Source organism: Chiloscyllium plagiosum, chromosome 4 (assembly GCF_004010195.1).
Source record: "Chiloscyllium plagiosum isolate BGI_BamShark_2017 chromosome 4, ASM401019v2, whole genome shotgun sequence".
NCBI classification, from domain to species: domain Eukaryota; kingdom Metazoa; phylum Chordata; class Chondrichthyes; order Orectolobiformes; family Hemiscylliidae; genus Chiloscyllium; species Chiloscyllium plagiosum.
In genome coordinates, this window is record NC_057713.1 from 36,320,329 (window position 1) to 36,339,493 (window position 19,165).

At 41.0% G+C, this 19,165-nt stretch overlaps 1 protein-coding gene across 3 annotated transcripts in view; it reads left to right on the top strand.

The window, feature by feature from the left end:
• Positions 1–19,165, top strand: part of kif9 (kinesin family member 9) — a 114,707-nt gene that overhangs the window by 44,384 nt on the left and 51,158 nt on the right. For all 3 annotated transcript variants that reach the window (XM_043687968.1, XM_043687969.1, XM_043687970.1), the window contains 5 exons: positions 2,463–2,610; positions 3,471–3,535; positions 7,936–8,013; positions 10,813–10,881; positions 13,293–13,397. In XM_043687968.1, coding sequence (XP_043543903.1) covers positions 2,463–2,610; positions 3,471–3,535; positions 7,936–8,013; positions 10,813–10,881; positions 13,293–13,397 — 465 coding nt within the window. The remainder of the gene's footprint in view (positions 1–2,462; positions 2,611–3,470; positions 3,536–7,935; positions 8,014–10,812; positions 10,882–13,292; positions 13,398–19,165) is intronic.

Here is a 19,165-nt window from a genome sequence, read left to right on the forward strand (position 1 = left end):
ATAATAGATTCTGCCAATTTCCCAATGGCAGATGTTGGGCTAACCAAACTATTTTTCCTGCTTTTTCCTGCACCTTTCTAAATAATGATGTTATAATAGCTGCCTTCACATCTGGTTGGGATGATGATAACCAATGCCTATACTATCCCTGTAGCAGCTTGCTTTAAGACCCTAGGACTGTCATGCTGGGAATGTTAATTATTTTTGGTTCCTCCTTGCATTTTACTTATTGGTATTCAAATATCTTTGGTAAGTTTTCAAAGTCTTTTACAGAGAATTAAGGTTATAGGGAAGTCCAGAATCAAGGGTCATGGGTAAACTATTTAGGACTGTGATAGGAGCAATTTCTTCACTCAAAGAGTGGAATTTGTTACCACAGAAAGCAGTCAAGGCCAAAGCATTGTATGTTTTCAAGGAGTTAGAATATTTGGGGCTAAAGGGATCCAACGAAATTAGGAAAAAGCAGGAACAGGCTATTGAGCTGGATGCTCAGCTGTGATCATAATGAATGTAGAGCAGGTTCAAAATGCTAAGTGGCTTACTCCTGCCTCTGTTTTCTATATTTCTGAAGTACTTGTTCAATGCTTCTACTATTTCCTTGTATTCCATTATTAAATTTCCACTGTCACTCCTTAGAAGTCAAATATTTGCTTTACTTGTTCTTTACTCTTTAAGTACTTTTAGAAATTCTTACTATATATTTTTATATTTCTAGATATCTTCCTATAAAACACTTGATTTCTCCTTTTTTAAAGTCATTTTTTTGCTGGTTCTTGAAATCTGCCTAATCCTCTGACCTACTCTTTGCAGAGTTGTACAATGTTTCTTTCAATTTGATACTATTCTTAACTTCCTTATTTAGCCATGCATCCTCCTTATGCAGTATTTTTTTTGTCACTGGGATTAATCTTCACTGAGAATTATTAAATACCTCCTTAGAAGTCTCCCATTACAAGTCTACCATCTTACTTTATAATCTTGTTCCCCAGTTCATATTAGCCAACTCTGCCATTATAATATTTTTAAATTTAATCTTTTATTTAGGATTATATAGGTATAAAACACAAGTCATCAGCCTGTAATTTTCACCTTTGAACTAAATGTTGAATTCTATCGTGTGAAGATCATTGCCACCTAAAGACACCTTAACCATAAGCATATTTATTAATACTCTTTTGCACATTAAGAGGTCTAGGAAAGCGCACTCTCTGTTCACATGAGGACATATTGTGTTAAAAAAATTGTCTTGAATACACTCTAGGAGCCAGTTTTCCAGGCTACTTTTGTTAATCTGATTCACCCAGTTTGCATGCCAAGATTATTGCATTCCTTAACACACATCCAATTATTTTTCATGTATAACCTGCCCTACATTGGAACTATTGTTAGGGCGTTTATATAACTATTGCAATTGACCTCTTATTGACCCCAATTTCCTATCCCTACCCAAACTGATTCTACGTTTTCCTCTTTGAAGGTAAGATCATCTTTCACTAATGTTATCTTTCATTAACAGAACTACACCACACCTTTCCCCAGCTTCCTGATTTTTTGAAATATTTAATATTAAGGTGCCAGCCTTGGTCACCTCAAAATCATGTCTTTGTAATGGCTGTCAGGTCATACATATTTGCTACTATCCATTCTCTGCCACAGAAAGCAGTTGAGGTCAAAACATTGAAGGCTTTCAAGGAGTTAGATATTGCTCTATATAAGGAATTAAAGAATACAGGAGAAAGTGGGAACATGGTACTGAGTTGGATGATCAACTGAGATCATATTAAATGGCAGAGAAGGCACGAAGGGCTGAATGGTCAACTCCTGCTTCTTTTTTTAATGTTTCTGTCCATCTTGTTACAAATCCTGCCTGAATTCAGATATAATACCTTTAACTGTATCATTTTACAATCTCTATCATCTCTGGCGTTATCTGCTGGTGCACCCTTAAATTGGAATGCTGTGCTCCTAAGTTACTATCTGTTCAACTTCCTTGTAATTTCCCTTGAATTTACCACATCTGACCACATTGCTATTTTAAGCATTTTGCTCAAGTCATGTGAAGCTATTCACTACTTTGCTAATTTTTGGTTCTTAATGTTGTTCCTTAAACCTGAATTACCATCATTGATAAAAATGGCATTCAAGTCCAAAATATTCTACACATACAAAGAATAAAAACAGATCTAGCATTGACCACTGGTGTACACCACTTCCAACTCAAGCCCAAACTGACCAATATCCATTAAATCTAACTCTGTTTTCTACTTGTCAATCTCATTTCTGTCAATGCTGCTGTATTTCATCCTGTTCGTTCTTGATGGTAGAATACATGATTTTCTGTCTCAAAGGCAAAAAAGATACTGCTGAGCCTAAGCAAAGACTCAAATGCAAAATAAAATGAAGTGTTTAATTTTCATAATACTGTATATTAATCTGCTCTAATGTATTTTGTGTTCTTTCAGTCTGAAGGGCAGGTGATGCGAGAAGCTATGTACATCAATAAATCACTTTCTTTCCTTGAGCAGACCATCATTGCTCTTGCTGATCCCAAGAGGGGGCATATTCCATTCAGGCAGAGTAAGCTTACACATGTACTGAAGGATTCTTTAGGTGAGTGAATAGAATTTTAAAAATGTGTGGAAAAAGCATTTGAGAATAAAGATGTTAAATAAGAACATGAGACAATCACGAGGAGAAAGACTGATATTTAGGGACTGGACTAATAAACCAGTGAATGTGAGTTATCATGTGGTTTTAAATTTGAATTCAGCTTTTTTAAGAAATTGGAAGACTGGTTAGATTGCCATAAAAACTCAACTGATTGACTACTGTCCTTTAGCAAAAGAAGCCTGCTGTCATTATGTGACCTGGCTTACAAGTGGTTCCATGTGGACATGGTTGACTCTTAACTGCCCTCTGAAATGGCCTAGTAAGCTACTACATTATGGTATAAACTACAAAGAAGCAGGGGCAGTGGGGTTTGGCAATGTGCACTAAAGACTTGCTGATAAACCCTTGTGACCTGCTCATGAACTTGGGAGAGGAGGGACCTTCCATGTCAGGCTCTCTGTGGTCCTCTGGGAGACCCCAGTAGCAACGTCCACCCTCGCAGTAACCCCTATGCCCATCTCAACAAAGCTTGCTTAACTGGTCTCCACGGCCCCTATTTCCATTACCATTTTAGGAAAGTGGCATTCTTCCATAGTGTCCCCTCTTTCAGAGTCAGTGCCAATATTGCATCCCCGTAGTGCTGATGAGCTGTACTGCAATTAGCCAGCAGATCCTGGCCCAATTAGTTGCTGAAGGTCTAAAAACAATCCAGAGAGGAATGTCACTAATGGCTAATGCAAGATGGCAAAAATATTCTGGTCTTAATATTTGGGAAAATTCACTGATCAACTGCATGAATTCGTTTTTACAGTTGAAAAGTACAATGTTTAAAGAAATTACTTGCTGTCAACTCTGTTTAGGTGGGACCTGCAACACAATCTTGGTGGCAAATATCTATGGAGAGGCAGCTCAAATCGAGGAAACAGTAAGAATAATACAAATACAGACATGTAATCTGTTTGTGCTTGAGAGTATTAAGGGCTTAAGTGTTTTGTTTTATTCATTTATCCCCATAAACTAGATGGGCAAGAGCAATGTTTATTTCCTAGTTGTCCTTGAGACAGCTTCAGTTCTTGTGATGAACACGCTCGACTTATTAGATAGAAAATCCTAAAAAAATTCAATCTAGCAATGATGAGGGGTCAACACTCTTATGTCCAAATTGAGCTATTGTGTGACTTCGGGGTGATCATTTTCTATGCAGTAGCTAACCTTGTCCAACTTTCAGGGATTTAGGTGATTTTCAAGGATTTATGCACCAAGACACCAAGATCTCTCTGTTCATCTTGGCAGTGTAGATGAACAGAGAGATCTCAGTGTCCTGGTGCATAAATCCCTGAAAATTGCCACCCAGGTTTATAGGGTTGTTAAGAAGGCATATGGTATGTTGGCATTTATTGGTAGGGGGAATTGAGTTTCGGAGCAATGAGGTCATGCTTCAGCTGCACAAGACACTGGTAAGGCCGCACCTGCGTACAGTTCTGGTCACAGCATTATAGGAAGGATGTGGAAGCTTTGGAAAGTGTTCAGAGGAGATTCACTATGAAGTTGCCTGGTATGGAAAGAAAGTCTTATGAGGAAAGGCTGAGGGAACTGAGGCTCTTTTCGTTGGAGAGAAAAAGGTTGAAAGGTGACTTAATTGAGATGTACAAGATAATCAGAGGGTTAGATAGGGTGGACAGTGAGAGCATTTTTCATTGGATGGTGAAGGCTAACATGAGGGGACATAGCTTTAAATTGAGGAGTGATAGATTTAGGACAGATATTAGGGTAGTGTCTTCACTCAGAAAGTAGTAAGAGCGTGGAACAGCCTGCTTGCAACAGTAGTGGATTCGCTGACGTTTTGGGCATTTAAATGGGCATTGGACATACATATGGAGAAAAATTGAATGGTGTAGGTTAGATGAGCATCAGATTATTTTCACAGGTCAGCGCAACATCGAAGACCAAAGGGCCTGTGCTGTGCTGTAACATTCTATGTTCTATGTTCTAACTCTTAGATTAGATTAGATTAGATTACTTACAGTGTGGAAACAGGCCCTTTGGCCCACCAAGTCCACACCGACCCGCTGAAGCGCGACCAACCCAGACCCATTCCCTTACATTTCACCCCTTCACCTAACACTACGGGCAATTTAGCATGGCCAATTCACCTAACCTGCACTCTGTGGTGGAGATTCTAGAGATGATGTTAAACAAACTTGGTAAGTCACTGTAGAGTATCCTAGACATCATCGGCACTGTAGCGGTGGCATGCTGGTGTGGATTGACTGGACATCAATCTGGGGTGGCACAGTGGCTCAGTGGTTAGCACTGCTGCCTCATAGCTCCAGGGACCTGGGTTCGATTCCGGCCTTGGGTGACTGTTTGTGTGGGTTTCCTCCCACAGTTCAAAGATGTGCAGGTCAGGTGAATTGACCATGCTAAATTGCCTGTTGTGTTAGATGCATTAGTTAGGAGTGAATGTAGGGGAATTGGTCTGGCTGGGTTGCTTTTCAGAGGGTTGGTAATAACTTATTGGGCCAAAGGGCCTGTTTCCACACTGTAGGGAATCTAATAATTTAAAAAAATGTTTAAGCTGGTATTTGGAGAAGTGCTCATGAAGACTGCTTTGTCTATGATTGGAATAGGGATGGGATAGGGATATACTGAATGCTTTTCTCCATCTAGAAAATAACCTATGGTTCTATTCTTCCTACCGTAATACACAACCTCAAACTATCCCACATTGTATTCGATTTGCTAATTCTTTACCAACTTTCCTAGGCTGTCCAATCCTTCTGCAATCTCCCTGCATCATCAATATTACCTGTCCCTCAGGCTACCTTTGTGTTATCTGACTACTTAACAACAATATCCTCAGCTCCTTCATCTGGATTATTAACAAAAACTGTGAAGAGTTGTGGTCCCAACACTTCCCCTTACAGAACTCTACTATTTACTGGCTACCATCCTGAAAAAAAACTCTTGATCCCCACTCTCTGCATTCTGCCAGTCAGCCAATACTCTATCCATGCCAATACCTTGCCTCTAGAACCAAGGGCTCTTATTTTACTTATCAGATCCTGTGCTGCACCATGTCAAAGAGTATCTGGAAATCCAAATAGATCCCATCCACTGGCTTTCCTTTGTCTAATTGCTCGTTACCTCCTCAAAACATTCTAACAAATATTTCAGGCAGGAATTCCCCTTGATGAAGTCATGCTGACTCAGCCCTATTTTACCATGACCATCCAAGTGCTCAAAATTTCATCCTTAATAATGGACTGTAAAATTTTACCAATGACTGAGGCCAGGCTAACTGACCTATAATTTTCCATCTTTTGCCTCCCTCCCAGCTTAAACAGGGGTGTAATATTAGCAATTTTCCAGTCTTTTGGAACCCTCCCTGCCTCCAGTGATTCCTGAAAGCTTACCATCAATGAATCCGCAATTTCCTCGGGTATCTTCTTCAGGACCCTGGGGTGTAATCCATCCAGTCTGTATTATTTATTAACCTTCAAACCTTTCAGCTTCCTCAGCACTTTCAGCCACTTCTGTCTTGAAGTTCTGGTATGCTACTGGTGTCTTCTATCATGAAGACTGAAGTACCTATTCCATTCTTCTGCCATTTCTTTGTTCCCCATTATGACATCTTTAGCCTAATTTTCCATTGGAACAATATCTAGTGTTGCCTTTCTCTTGCATTTTGTACTCAAATACTTGTTAAAAGATGTTGCTTTCATAAATTGAATGTGGTCACTGGAAAATAGTGACAGGATTTGGCAGAGTCAGCATGGATTTACGAAAGGAAAATTATGCTTGTCAAATCAACTGGATTTTTTGGACAATGTAACTAGAGCTAGGGGAACCAGTGTTTGTGGTTTACTTGACTATATGAAGGCTTTGGATAGGGTCCCACATAACAAATTAGTATGTGAAATTAAGGCACGTGGGATTGAAAATAGTGTATTGACATTTTTGGGAACTGATTGGCAGACAGGAGATAAAGAGTAGGAATAAAGGGGTCTTTTTTCGAACGGCAGGAAGTGACTAGTGAGGTATCAGAATTTTCAGTTACTGGATCCTCACTTTTCACAATATGTATTAGTAATGTAGATGAGGAAACTAAATGTAACATGACCAAATTTGCAGATGGCACAAGGCTGTGTGGAGGGTGAACTATGAGGAGAATGCAGATATACTTCAGTATGATTTAGACAAGTTAGGTGAATAGACAAATGAATGGCAGATGAAGTATAATGTGGATAAGTGTGAGGTTATTCACTTTGCTAGCAAGAAAAAGATGGCAGATTACTATCTGAGTGGTGATAGTTAGGAAAGGGGGAGGTAAAATGAGACCTCAGTGTCCTTTACACTAGTCACAGAAAGTAAGCATGCAGGTGCAACAAATGATGAAGAAGGCAGAGGTATATTGGCCTTCATTGTGAGTGAATTCAGGTACAGGAGCAGAGATGTGTTGTTGCAATTGTACAGGACCTTGATGAGACCGCACCTGGAGTACTGTGTTCAGTCTTAGTCTACTTATCTAAGGAAGGATGTACAGGCTAAGGAGAGAGTGCCAAAAGGTTTACCAGATTGATTTCTGGGATGGCAGCACTGATATATGAAGACAGACTAGAACAATTAGGACTATAAGAAGGAATTTCATAGATACTTATAAAATTCTAAGAGGATTAAATAGGGTAAATGCATGATGATGTCCTGATGATAGAGAAGTCTGGTACCTGAGGTCACAGTTTAATGATAAGGGATAGGCCTTGAAGAGAAACTTCTTCACCAAGAGAGTGGTGAGCCCATAGTTGAGGCCAAAACACTGAATGTTTTCAAAGTAGTTAGATATAGTTCACAGGGCTAAAAGGATCAAGGAATATGGGGAGAAAGCAGGAACATAGTACTGAGTTGGATGATCAGCCATGATTATATTGAATGGCAGAGTTGGCTTGAAGGACTGAGTGGCCAACTCCTGCTCCTATTTTCTATATTTCTGTGAATTCAGGTATCCAGTATGATCTATGGTCATGTTGAATTAGATTAGTAGAACAAGGCCTGATAAGACGCATAAGACTTGTGAAAGGAAATCAGTAAGAGATCAGCTTCTTGCACTTCTAGTTTTAAAATGTGAGTAAGCTGAGGAGTGCAGTATCAGACTTGGCTGTGGAGACCTTCTGGTGCAATAGTCTAATGGTACATACTCATTCATCTTGCTTGTAAATAAAAGCCACATCAGTACACTGCACATGAGGGGGCTCTGGAACTGAATCAGGACAGGAAGGGAGAAAATAAACTCCTTATACCTAATTATATTTTGTTCGGTTATTTCAGCTATCTACACTCCGGTTTTCATCAAGACTAATGTGTATCCCAGCTGAGCCAGCCCCTAACGTATTTAGTGATCCCAAGGTGAGTATAGATCTCATTCATTTTCTGTTGAAAATTTTCCCCTTCAAATAAGTTGTCACTTACCACTCATTCACCCTGATGGAAGATTATCAAACTAGCTTTGTGTTAACAGGGTCCTAATTTGAATGGACATAATAAAATGACTTATACTTCTACAACATGTTCCTGCATCTCTCAGGTTTCAAGCACATCACATAACCTGTTCTTGATTGATGCGTAATGGCTATTGTTAAATTGACAAAACATCTTTCACACACCTTGAATGATCAGCTAATATATGTATGCAGTAGTGGTTTAGAGAGGAATTCACATTTAGATAACTCATGGCTCTTCTACTAATGCTGACATCAATCTTTCACCTCAACTAATCAGTACTCCATTAATGACCAACACTGGCATATTATTCCTACAATTGAGACATCTTTTGCACCCCATTTAGAATTGGTGATGGGACTGGGTCTGGGACTCCCGTTCCCAGCCTAGTGCTATAATTTTCATTGACATGGGATTTGAGCACAGGAAGTATGCACACACTCTATTCCTTTCATAGTCAGTTCTACGTATAAACTGAGCTTCTCATTTCCCAGCACTTTTGGTCGAACTGGGTCATATTGAGTCATACTGAGCCCAGGCTCAAAATAGAAATGAAACTGGATAGACTACATGGCATTGATCTAGGTACCAGAAATGAAAATGGCAAAACCAGTCCTGTCAACCCTGCAAAGTCTTCCTTACTAACATCTGGGAGCAAGTTCAAAATTGGGAGAGCTATCTCACAGAGTACTCAAGCATGTCACAGTGGTATACAGTCAGCAGGGAATTGTCCTCGGAGTCCTCAACATTAGCTCTGGACATCATGAAGTCTCACGACATCAATTCAAACATGGTCAAAGAAACATCCCACTGGTTACCATCACCCACTGCTGATAAGCCAGTGTCCCTCCATGTTGAATACCAGTTAGAGGAAACACTGATGGTGGCCAGGGTTCAGAATGTACTCTAGGCAGGGAATTTCAATGTGCACCACCAAGATTGGCTCAGCAGCATCACTACTGAATGAACAGGTCCGGTCCTAAAGGACACTATTGCTCAATTGGGTCTGCAGCATGTGATAAGAAAACCAACAAGAGGGAAAGCATACTTGACCTTATCCTCACCAACCTACCTGCTGCAGTTGCTTCTATCCATGTCAGTCTTGGTAAGAGTGATCACAGTTCCTGTGAAGACAAGGTCCCAGTTTCACATTGATAACACCTTACATTGTGTTGTGTGGCAATATCATCATATTAAATGGGACAGACTGAACAGATTTAGCAGTTCAAGACTGGGCATTTATCAAATGTCATGGACCATCAGAAGCAACACAATCTGCAACTTCATGGCCAGGCATCTCCTCCACTCTACCATTATTATCAAGTCAGGAGATCAATCTTGGTTCGATGAAGACCACAGGTGGGTATACCAGGAGCCATATAAGACATTCTTACAAATGGGTTCTGTCAACCTGGTAAAGCTATAAAACAGGATGACATGCATGCCAAACAGAGTAAGTAGCAAATGATAGAGCTAGTTAGCTCAGTTGACTGGATGGCTGGCTCAAATCCTGTACCGGCTGAAGTCAGTAAGAAAGTTCGCACCTTCTCCTTGCCTGAGGTGTGATGATCCTCAGGTTAACCCACCACCATCTTTCTCTTTTAAAGGGCAGCACAGTGGCGTAGTGGTTAGCACTGCTGCCTCAGAGCGCCAGGGACCCAGATTTGATTCCAGCCTCAGGCAACTGTCTGGGTGGAGTTTGCACATTCTCCCCATGTGTGTGTGGGTTTCCTCTGGGTGCTCTGGTTTCCAAAGATGTACAGGTTAGGTGAATTGGTCATGCTAAATTACCCATTGTGTTCAGGGATGTGTAGGTTAGGTGCATTAGTCAGGAGTTAATGTAAAGAAATGGGGAATGGGGTTGGGTGGGATACTCTTCGGAAGGCCAGTGTGGGCCAGTTGGGCTGAATGGCCTGTTTCCACACTGTAGGTGTTCTATTCTATTCTTAATCTATTCAGTCATCCCTCTCTGATGTGAGAGCAGCCCTGTGGTCTTGTTGGATTATGGCGATTTCACCTCCTTGAACACGATTAAAAGGTATGGCTGGCATACGATGCAGAGTGACGCCAACAGTGATGTTACTGACATGTTACTTACCTCAATATAGAAAACAAAAAGGTACCAAAGATCCTCAGGTAATCAGGCAGCATCTGTGGAAAGAAACACAGTTAATAATTCAGGTCGATGACCATTCAAACTCTGTTTTTTGTTTTTGTTTTCGCATTTCCAATATCCAGAGCATTTTGCTTTTGATCTTTAATGGCCTTGTCTAATTCCAGGTTTGCCCAGATGGACAAGGCTTCTAAGTAAATTAAAGGCTTTACTGCCTATAGTGATGAGGAACACCAATCCATCCAGAATTTTATTTGCCACATGACAATAGCTGAACCTTTCAGTGTACGCCATCTTTCTTCAAAGGATCCGATGGATCATTATGGAGAGTAGTTTCTAATTCCAGATGTATTTATTGAGTTTAAATACCACAAACCCCATGGTGGATTGAATCCATGGCCTCAGAGCATTAGCTTGGGCCTCTGGATCGCTGAACCAGTGACATTACCATTAAGCTACCATCTCCCTCCAAAAGTGAAAGTGCTATTAATTGTGGCAAACTGATTGATGATGAGTGAGGTAATGTGTCATTGGGATGAACTTCAGTGGCGAATATCAACATCCTATCCATTATCAATGCTTCTTTTTTCCAGAAATTGGTTCAGAATCTTCAGAAAGAGATCCAGCTACTGCAGGATGAGCTGGCTATGCACAACATACTAGTAAGAAAGTTCACCATTCATTCTTCAAATATTTGTATTAACCTTTGTTACACAAATGATAGGAGAGAAAGTTAGAATGTGATTGAGTGTTTTAAATCATTTTTGCTGTTTAAAAATTGGTGATCAGTGAGTTTGTGGTGAGTTTATTTTATTGTGCTGTCACAGCTCCCTGAAACACATTTTTTGTAGTGTGATGATCTTCTCTCATTTTTAAACATTTTAAGGATTTTCAGCGAAATATTTCAATTAATCTTTCAGAATATCAAAGTTATATTCCAGTAAATCTGTCAAGTTACATAATAATTCTATTCCTATTAATCTTTCATGATGGGCAGCACAGTGGGTGGGCGGCATGGTGGCACAGTGGTTCGCACTCTTGCCTCACAGTGCCAGAGACCCGGGTTCAATTCCCGCCTCAGGCAACTGACGGTGTGGAGTTTGCACACATTTTCCCTGTGTCTGCGTGGGTTTCCTCCAGGTGCTCCGGTTTCCTCCCACAGTCCAAAAATGTGCAGATTAGGTGAATTGGCCATGCTAAATTGCCCGTAGTGTTAGGTGTAGGGGAATGGGTCTGGGTGGGTTGCGCTTTGGCGAGTCGGTTGGGGCTGAAGGGCCTGTTTCCACACTGTAAGTAAGTAATCTAATCTAATCATATCCAATGATAATTGTCTAGTAATTTTCTCTGGATATCCAGTGGTAATAGTCCAGTCATTCTGTTGGGATATTCATTTCAATAAAACCTTCAGGATGTCCAGTGATTATATTTGACTAATGCCCACAAAATTTGTTAAATGTATTTCAGTATTTCTGTCAGCTTATCTACTCTTGCAAATTTTAGGTTATACAGTGACCATATTCTAGTAATTCTCCAGATAATTTGGCTAGTATACTCCAATAATTTTTTCCAGATATTCTTGAACACAAATCTATAGACCTTAAGAGTATTTAGTGATAGATTCCTATAATTCATTTTGATATACGGTCACAGATTTAAAATGATACAGCCTAATTATTTTTCTGGAGTATAATGTTATGGATCAGACATTCTTTTTAATTAGGGTGATGTATTTTGTGATTTTTCAAAGATATTGAGAAATCTATTCCTGTCAGTCTGGGTTTTACATGATTTGGCCTAATAATTCTCTCTGGTCATACACTGATACATTCCTGTAAATCTCTCTCACACTACTCCTGGGCCTTTTGCCGTTTGACTACACTGCACTTGACCCATGCACCACCTGACCACTCTGTTTCGAGGCCTTGTCCCCTCTGACTGTTCTACTCTAAGGCTTCTTCTCCTCTGATCACTCTGCTCCCAATCCCTGATGCCTCTGATCACTGTATTTCTAACTCTCAATTATTCTGACCACATCTTGGTCTTTACCCCCGCATGGGCAGCACGGTGGCACAGTGGTTAGCACTGCTGCCTCACAGCGCCAGAGACCTGAGTTCAATTCCCGCCTCGGACTACTGTCTGTGTGGAGTTTGCACGTTCTCCCCGTGTCTGCGTGGGTTTCCTCCGGGTGCTCCGGTTTCCTCCCACAGTCCAAAGATGTGCAGGTAAGGTGAATTGGCCATGCTAAATTGCCTGTAGTGTTAGGTAAGGGGTAAATGTAGGGGAATGGGTGGGTTACGCTTCGGCGGGTCAGTGTGGACTTGTTGGGCCGAAGGGCCTGTTTCCACACTGTAATCTAATCTAATCTAATCTGCTCTGCTCCTGGCCTTGCACCCTCCAACTGCTCTGCTTCTGGCCTCACATTCTCTGATTGCTGTGTTTCCAGACCTCAATCCCTCTGACTGCTCTGCTCCAGGCCTCACCCCCTTTTGACTGCTCTGCTTCTAGGCTTCTACTCCTCCAACCACTGTATGACCTCAACCTGTTTGAACTCTCTAAGCCCAGACTTCACCTCCAATTGGTCACAGGTCTTGCCCCATCTGGTTGCTTCACTCTGTCTTCTCCTCCTGGATCTCACCCTCTCTGCTCACCACCGTTGTTCTCAGGTTGTACCCCCTCCACTTCTGTGTCTCACTCTCTCTAGCTGCTCCAATCTATGGCCTGGCCCCCTCTGTTCAAAGTCTCATTCTCTCTGACTATTCCACTCCCTGACATCATTATCTCTCTCCCTGTGTTCCTGGGCCTTGCCTTCTGTGAGATAGTTGTACCTCTAATTCTGGCCTTTTGGTTTTAAACTTGCGACCCATTCTGGAATTTTCTTGCTTACATATCCACCCCCAACCACCCCTGTAAAACTGGTCAATGAACACAATTTTGGTTATTTGCTATAATATGGCTGATGTGGCTCAATCAATACTCTTCTGAAGTGCTTTGGTACATTTTCCTAATTTTAAGGTGCTAAATAAAATTAATAGTTGATATTGTTATTGTTCATAGATACCTGTTTCCCTTATAGGCTAACCGTCGCCAAACCAGCTATGAAGCTTTGACTGAAAATCAAGTTCAAGAAATTAAGACTCAAGTTTGTAGATATCTTGATGGTACACTGGATGAAATTAATGTGAGTGATTGTATATTTCAAACAATACATATATGGAGAAATATACTAAGCCCACAGATCCGTCAAGAAACTTTATTGCAGCACAAGTTGTAGATGGGACCCCACTGTGCAAGGGCTGATTTTCCAAAACAAGCTTCATTCTAGTGCAGCTCCTGCAGGGTTCAATGAATTCATGGAATTGAAATAGAATCCAGGAAAATGCTGCAATGCCATACTGAGGGATACATAAATGTTTTTTAACTTTTATACAATGGAGTACTTTGATAGACTTAGACTGCATAGGAATTATATCCTGTCAACAGGGGTAGATTAGCTTAGCCTCTTAAGCCATTCCATTGGATTTTTATTGATTGGTACCTCCGCTTTGCGGAAAAACTATATTGATTTCATTCTTAAAATCACCAAATATTCTGCATTAACATTGTTTTGAGGAGGGAAATTCCACTTCTACTTCTCTTTCTGTGATCAGATCTAATTTTAAGATTGTGTCCCTTTCTTTCTTGATCTCCCTACCAACAATAACAGATTTCTCCAACTACCATAACACTTCAATCATATCATCCCTCAACTTGTCTACACCCACGGACTTTGTGTATGCATTCCTGGAATGTGGACATCACTAGCTCAGTCACCATTTATTGTCCATCTCTAGTTATCCTTGATGGTGAGCTGCCTTCTTGAACAAAGATCATTTGAGTTAGGTAGCCCCAAAATGCAGTTAGAAGTGAGTTCCAAACTTTTAGCCCAACAACACTAAATGAACAGTGATATATTTCAAAGTAGGATGGTGAATGGTTTGGAGGAGAACTCCCAAGTATCTGGTGCTATTGCCATTCTAGATGTGAGTTTGAAAAGATACCTTCTAAGGAGTCTTGGTAAATTTCTGCACTACTTCTTGTAGATGATGCACCCTGCTGCTACTGTGCATGAGTGATGGAAGCAGTGGACATTGATGAATGTGATGCCAGTCAAGCGAGCTGCTTTATCCTGAATGGTGTAAAGCTTCACATCTGAGCTGCACCACCAAGCAAGTGGAGAGTATTCTATTGTACTCAAACTGTGGATACAGAACACATCAGAGGCTAGGGATCTTGCATTGAATAATTCATCTCCTAGCCTGTTCACATTTATGGCATAAATCAAGAGTCTCTCCTTTCATTCCCTTCCTCACTGATATTCAGTAGCAGTAATGTGTACAATTAACAAGATGTATTGCAGAAATTCACCAAGGTTTCTTCGACAGCACCTCCCAAACTCATGACCACTGCCATTTACAGTGGGAGCATCATCACCTACAAGTTCCCCTCCAGCTACTCACCATCCTCACCTGGAAATATACCACCATTTCTTCAGTGTTACTGGGTCAAAATCCAGGAACTTCTTCAACTGTAAAGTGATAAAGGTGTCATCAATATTGCAATCAAGCAGCACCTGCTCAGCAATAACCTTCACCAGGGCCACTCTGTTCCTGTCCTCATTACAGCCTTAGATTCAAGCATGGACAAAAAATCTGAATTCCAGAGCTGAGGTAAAAGTGACAGGGCTTGACATCAAGGTCGCATTCAACCACGTGTGACATCAAGGAAGGTATCATAAGAACATAGTAACATAAGAACTAGGAGCAGGAGTGGGCCGTCCAGCCCTTTGAGCCTGCTCTGCCACTCAATAAGATCATGGCCAATCTTTTTGTGGACTCCTCCTACCTGCATTTTCACCATATCCCTTAATACCTTTATTTTCCAAAAAAGTATCTGCCTTAGCTTTACAAGCGATTACTGAAGTAGTGTCAACTACTTCCCTGGGCAAGGAATTCCACAGATTAACAACCCTCTGGGTGAAGAAGTTCCTTCTCAGTTCAGTTCTAAACCTGCTTCCTCTAATCTTGATGCCATGTCCTCTTGTCCTAGTCTCACCTACCGGTGGAAACATCCTAACTATTTCTATTTTATCAAGACCCTTCATAATTTTATATGTTTGTATAAGATCCCCACTCATTCTTCTGAATTCCAATGAATGTAATCCTAGTCTACTCAGCCTCTCCTCATAAGCCAACTCCCTCAACTCTGGAATCAACTTAGTACCCCCTCTGCATCCTCTCCAGTACCAGTATATCCTTTCTTAAGTAAGGAGACCAAATCTACACACAGTACTCCAAGTGTGGCTTCACCAGCACCTTGTACAGCTGTAACATTATCTCTCTGCTTTTAAACTCAACCCCTTTAAAGATGAAAGACAAAATTCCACTTATCTTCCTAATTACTTGTTGTACCTACAGACCGACCTTCTGCAATTCATGCACAAGGAAACCCAGGTCCCTCTGCAAATCAGCAAGCTGCAACTTTTTACTATTCAAGTGGTAATCTATTTTGCTGTTACTCGTACCAAAATGTGTGACTTCACATCAATGGGTATTGAGGACAAACTCTCCTCTGGTTGGAGTCATACTTGACATGTAAGAAGATGGCCGCAATTGTTGGATGTCAGCCATCTCATCTCAAGGACGCCTCTGCAGGAATTCTTCAGGATAGTGTCCTAGGCCCAACCATCTTCAGTTACTTCATCAATGACCTTCCCTCCATCATAACTTCAGAGGTGGGGATGTTTGCTGATGTTTGTGAAATGTTCAGCACAATTCACAACTCCTCAGATAGTGAAACAGTTCAAATACAACAAACTCTGGACAATATCCAGGCTTGGGCTGACAAGCGACACGTAACATTCACACCATACAAATGCTAGGCAATGACCATTACCAAAGCAAGACAACCGAACCATTTGACATTCAATGCTGTTACCAACACTGCATCTGTCTTCAGGATGACACAAATAATCTTCTGGAAATGCTAGGGATAGAGGGTCAAGCATGAAGGAGGAACTGAAGAAATTGATGGGATTAAAATCCAGTAAGTCTCCAGGGCCTGATGCTCTGCATCCTAGAGTAGTTCAGGAAGTGGCTCTAGAAATAGTAGATACATCTATAGAAGAGTTCCAGATTCTGGAGGATAGCTAATGTAACCCCACTTTTTAAAAAAAGGAGGGTGAGAGAAAACAGTGACATCAGTGATAGGGAAAATGCTGGAGTCAATTTTAAGGATGTAGTAACCGAGTATTTGGAAAGCAGTGACAGAATCGGTCAAAGTCAGCATGGGTTCACTAAAGGGAAATTCGGCTCCTTAGAAGGTATCTTCTGGAATATTTTGAAATGTGACTAGTAGAGTAGTCAAGGATGAATCAGTGCATGTTGTGTATAGCAAATTTAAAGCTCATGGTATCGGAGGTAATGTACTGACATGGATAGAGAACTGGTTGGCAGACAGGAAGCAATGAGTTGATATTAACAGGTCCTTTTCAGAGTGGCAGGCAGTGATGAGTGGGGTAACTCCGGGGTCAGTGCCGGGACTGAATCTGTTCACAATACACATTAACATTTTGGATAAAGGGACTGAACACAATATCTCCAAATTTGTAGACGACACTAAGCTGGGTGGCAATGTGTGCTATGAGGAGGATGCTAGGAGGCTGCTGGATGACTTGAACAGGCTGACTGAGTGGGCAAATACTTGGTAAATGCAGTATACTGTGGATAAATGTGAGGTTTGGCACTTTGCAGGCAAAAACAGAAAGGCAGATTATTATCCGAAAGGTGGCAGCGTTGGAAATGGTGAGGTGCAGCAAGACCTGAGTGTCATGATGGAACAGTCACTGAAAGTTAGCATGCAGATGCAGCAGGTGGTGCATGCTGGCCTTCATAGCGAGAGAATTTGAGTATAAGAATAGGGATGTCTCGCTACAGTTATATAGGGCCTTGGTGAGGCCACACCTTTGGTATTGTGTGCAATTTCTGAGTGAGTTTAGCATAGGTTCACTAGATTCCCAGGATGGCAGGACTGACATATGAAAAAAGACTGAAATAACTGGGCTTGTACTCACTGGAATTTAGAAGAATGAAGGGGATCTCAGAGAGACATGATGGGACTGAATAGGCCAAATGCAGAAATAATGTTTCCGATGTTGAGGAAGTCCAGAACTCGGGGTCACTGCCTAAGAATAAGGGGTAAGCCATTCAGGACTAAGATGAGGAAGGATTTTTTTTTCTCTCAGAGAGTTGTGAACCTGTGTACTTCTCTACCACATAAAACTGTTTGTGTCAGTTTGTTAGATATATTCAAGAGGGAACTGGACATGGCCTTTGCAACTAAAAGGGATCAAGGGTTATGAAGAGAAAGCAGGAATGGGATACTGAAATTGCATGATCAGCCATGATCGTATTGAATGGTGGAGCAGGCTCAAAGAGCCAAATGGCCTACTCCTGCTCCTATTTTCTATTTTTCTATGAAACTCACACTGTAAATACAATGGCTACAAGAGCAGGTCAGAGGCCAGGAATACCACAGTGAATAACTCACCTCCTCACTCCCCAAAGTCTGTCCACCATCTAAAAAGCACAAGTCGGGGGTGTGATGGAATACTCACCACTTACTTAGATGAGTGCAGCTCCAACAACACTCAAGAAGCTTGACACCATCCAGGACAAAGCAGCCTGCTCGATTGGCACAACATGCACAACCATCCACTCAGTAGCAGCAGTGTGTACTATGTACAAGATGCAATGCTGAAATTCACCATAGATCCTTAGACAGCACCTTTCAAACCCATGACCATTTTCATTGAGAAGGACAAGGGCAGCAGATACATGGGAACACTACCACCTTCAAGATCCTCTCCAAGCCACTCACCATCCTGACTTGGAAATATATTGCCATTCCTTAATTGTCATTGAGTTATAATCCTAGAATTCCCTCCCTAATGTTATTCTGACTCAACCCATAGCAGGTGGACTGCAGAAGTTCAAGCAGGCAGCTCACCACCTCCTTCTCAAGGGCAATTCAGGGTAAGCAATAAATGCTGGCCAGCCAGCAACACCCGCATCCCACAAATGATTTTTTTTTAAAAGCGTTATGGTTTTACTTACAGCAAATGGCCTGCAGTCATTCAAGAAGGTAGCTCACTAATGCCTTCTTGAGGGCAACTATTCATGAGCAATAAATGCTGACTATCCCGATATCCAGTAAAAACAAAGAAAAAAAGCACTCTGCTTTGAAATTGAAATACACACCTTTTCAGAGAGTACGTTATGCTATAGATAGCCGTTGGCATGATGAATGCTTGATTGAGTTTCAATTGCTAATGGATTTCTGCACTGTAAGGATTCTATTAATATGAGAATAAATGACTCTTTTAAGAAGTTGTAATAAGGAGATTGTACCTTTGCTATGTTTTTATTAATGTAATTATAAGTCTTTACAAGAGCTTTTCTCACAAGGCAGAAGGCATGACTTTTCTGATCCATGTTTGATGCACGATTTGTTTAGATGGTGAAAGGTTTATTTCTCTTCTCCAAGGAAGATAAAATATTTCCATTGATATTTTTTATTGATATTTCATGACTCTGAGTAATGGCATGTAGTGAAAATTGTGTGTGTCTGCTCCCACACTCCTGGGCTGGTTTGCAGTTTGGAAACTACACTGTCTACTCAAATTTTGCTGGAAAAGCCACAAGAGGTGAAGAAGCCAAATGGTATGTTGACCTTCATAACTAGAATATTTGAGTACAGGAACAGGAATGTCTACCTGCAGCTGTACAGGGACTTGGTGAAACCACACCTGGATTGTTATGTGCAGTTTTGGTCTCCTTACCTAGAATTATTGTTCTGGCTTGGAAGGGAGTGCCACAAAGGTTTATCAGATTGATTGCTGGGATGGCACCA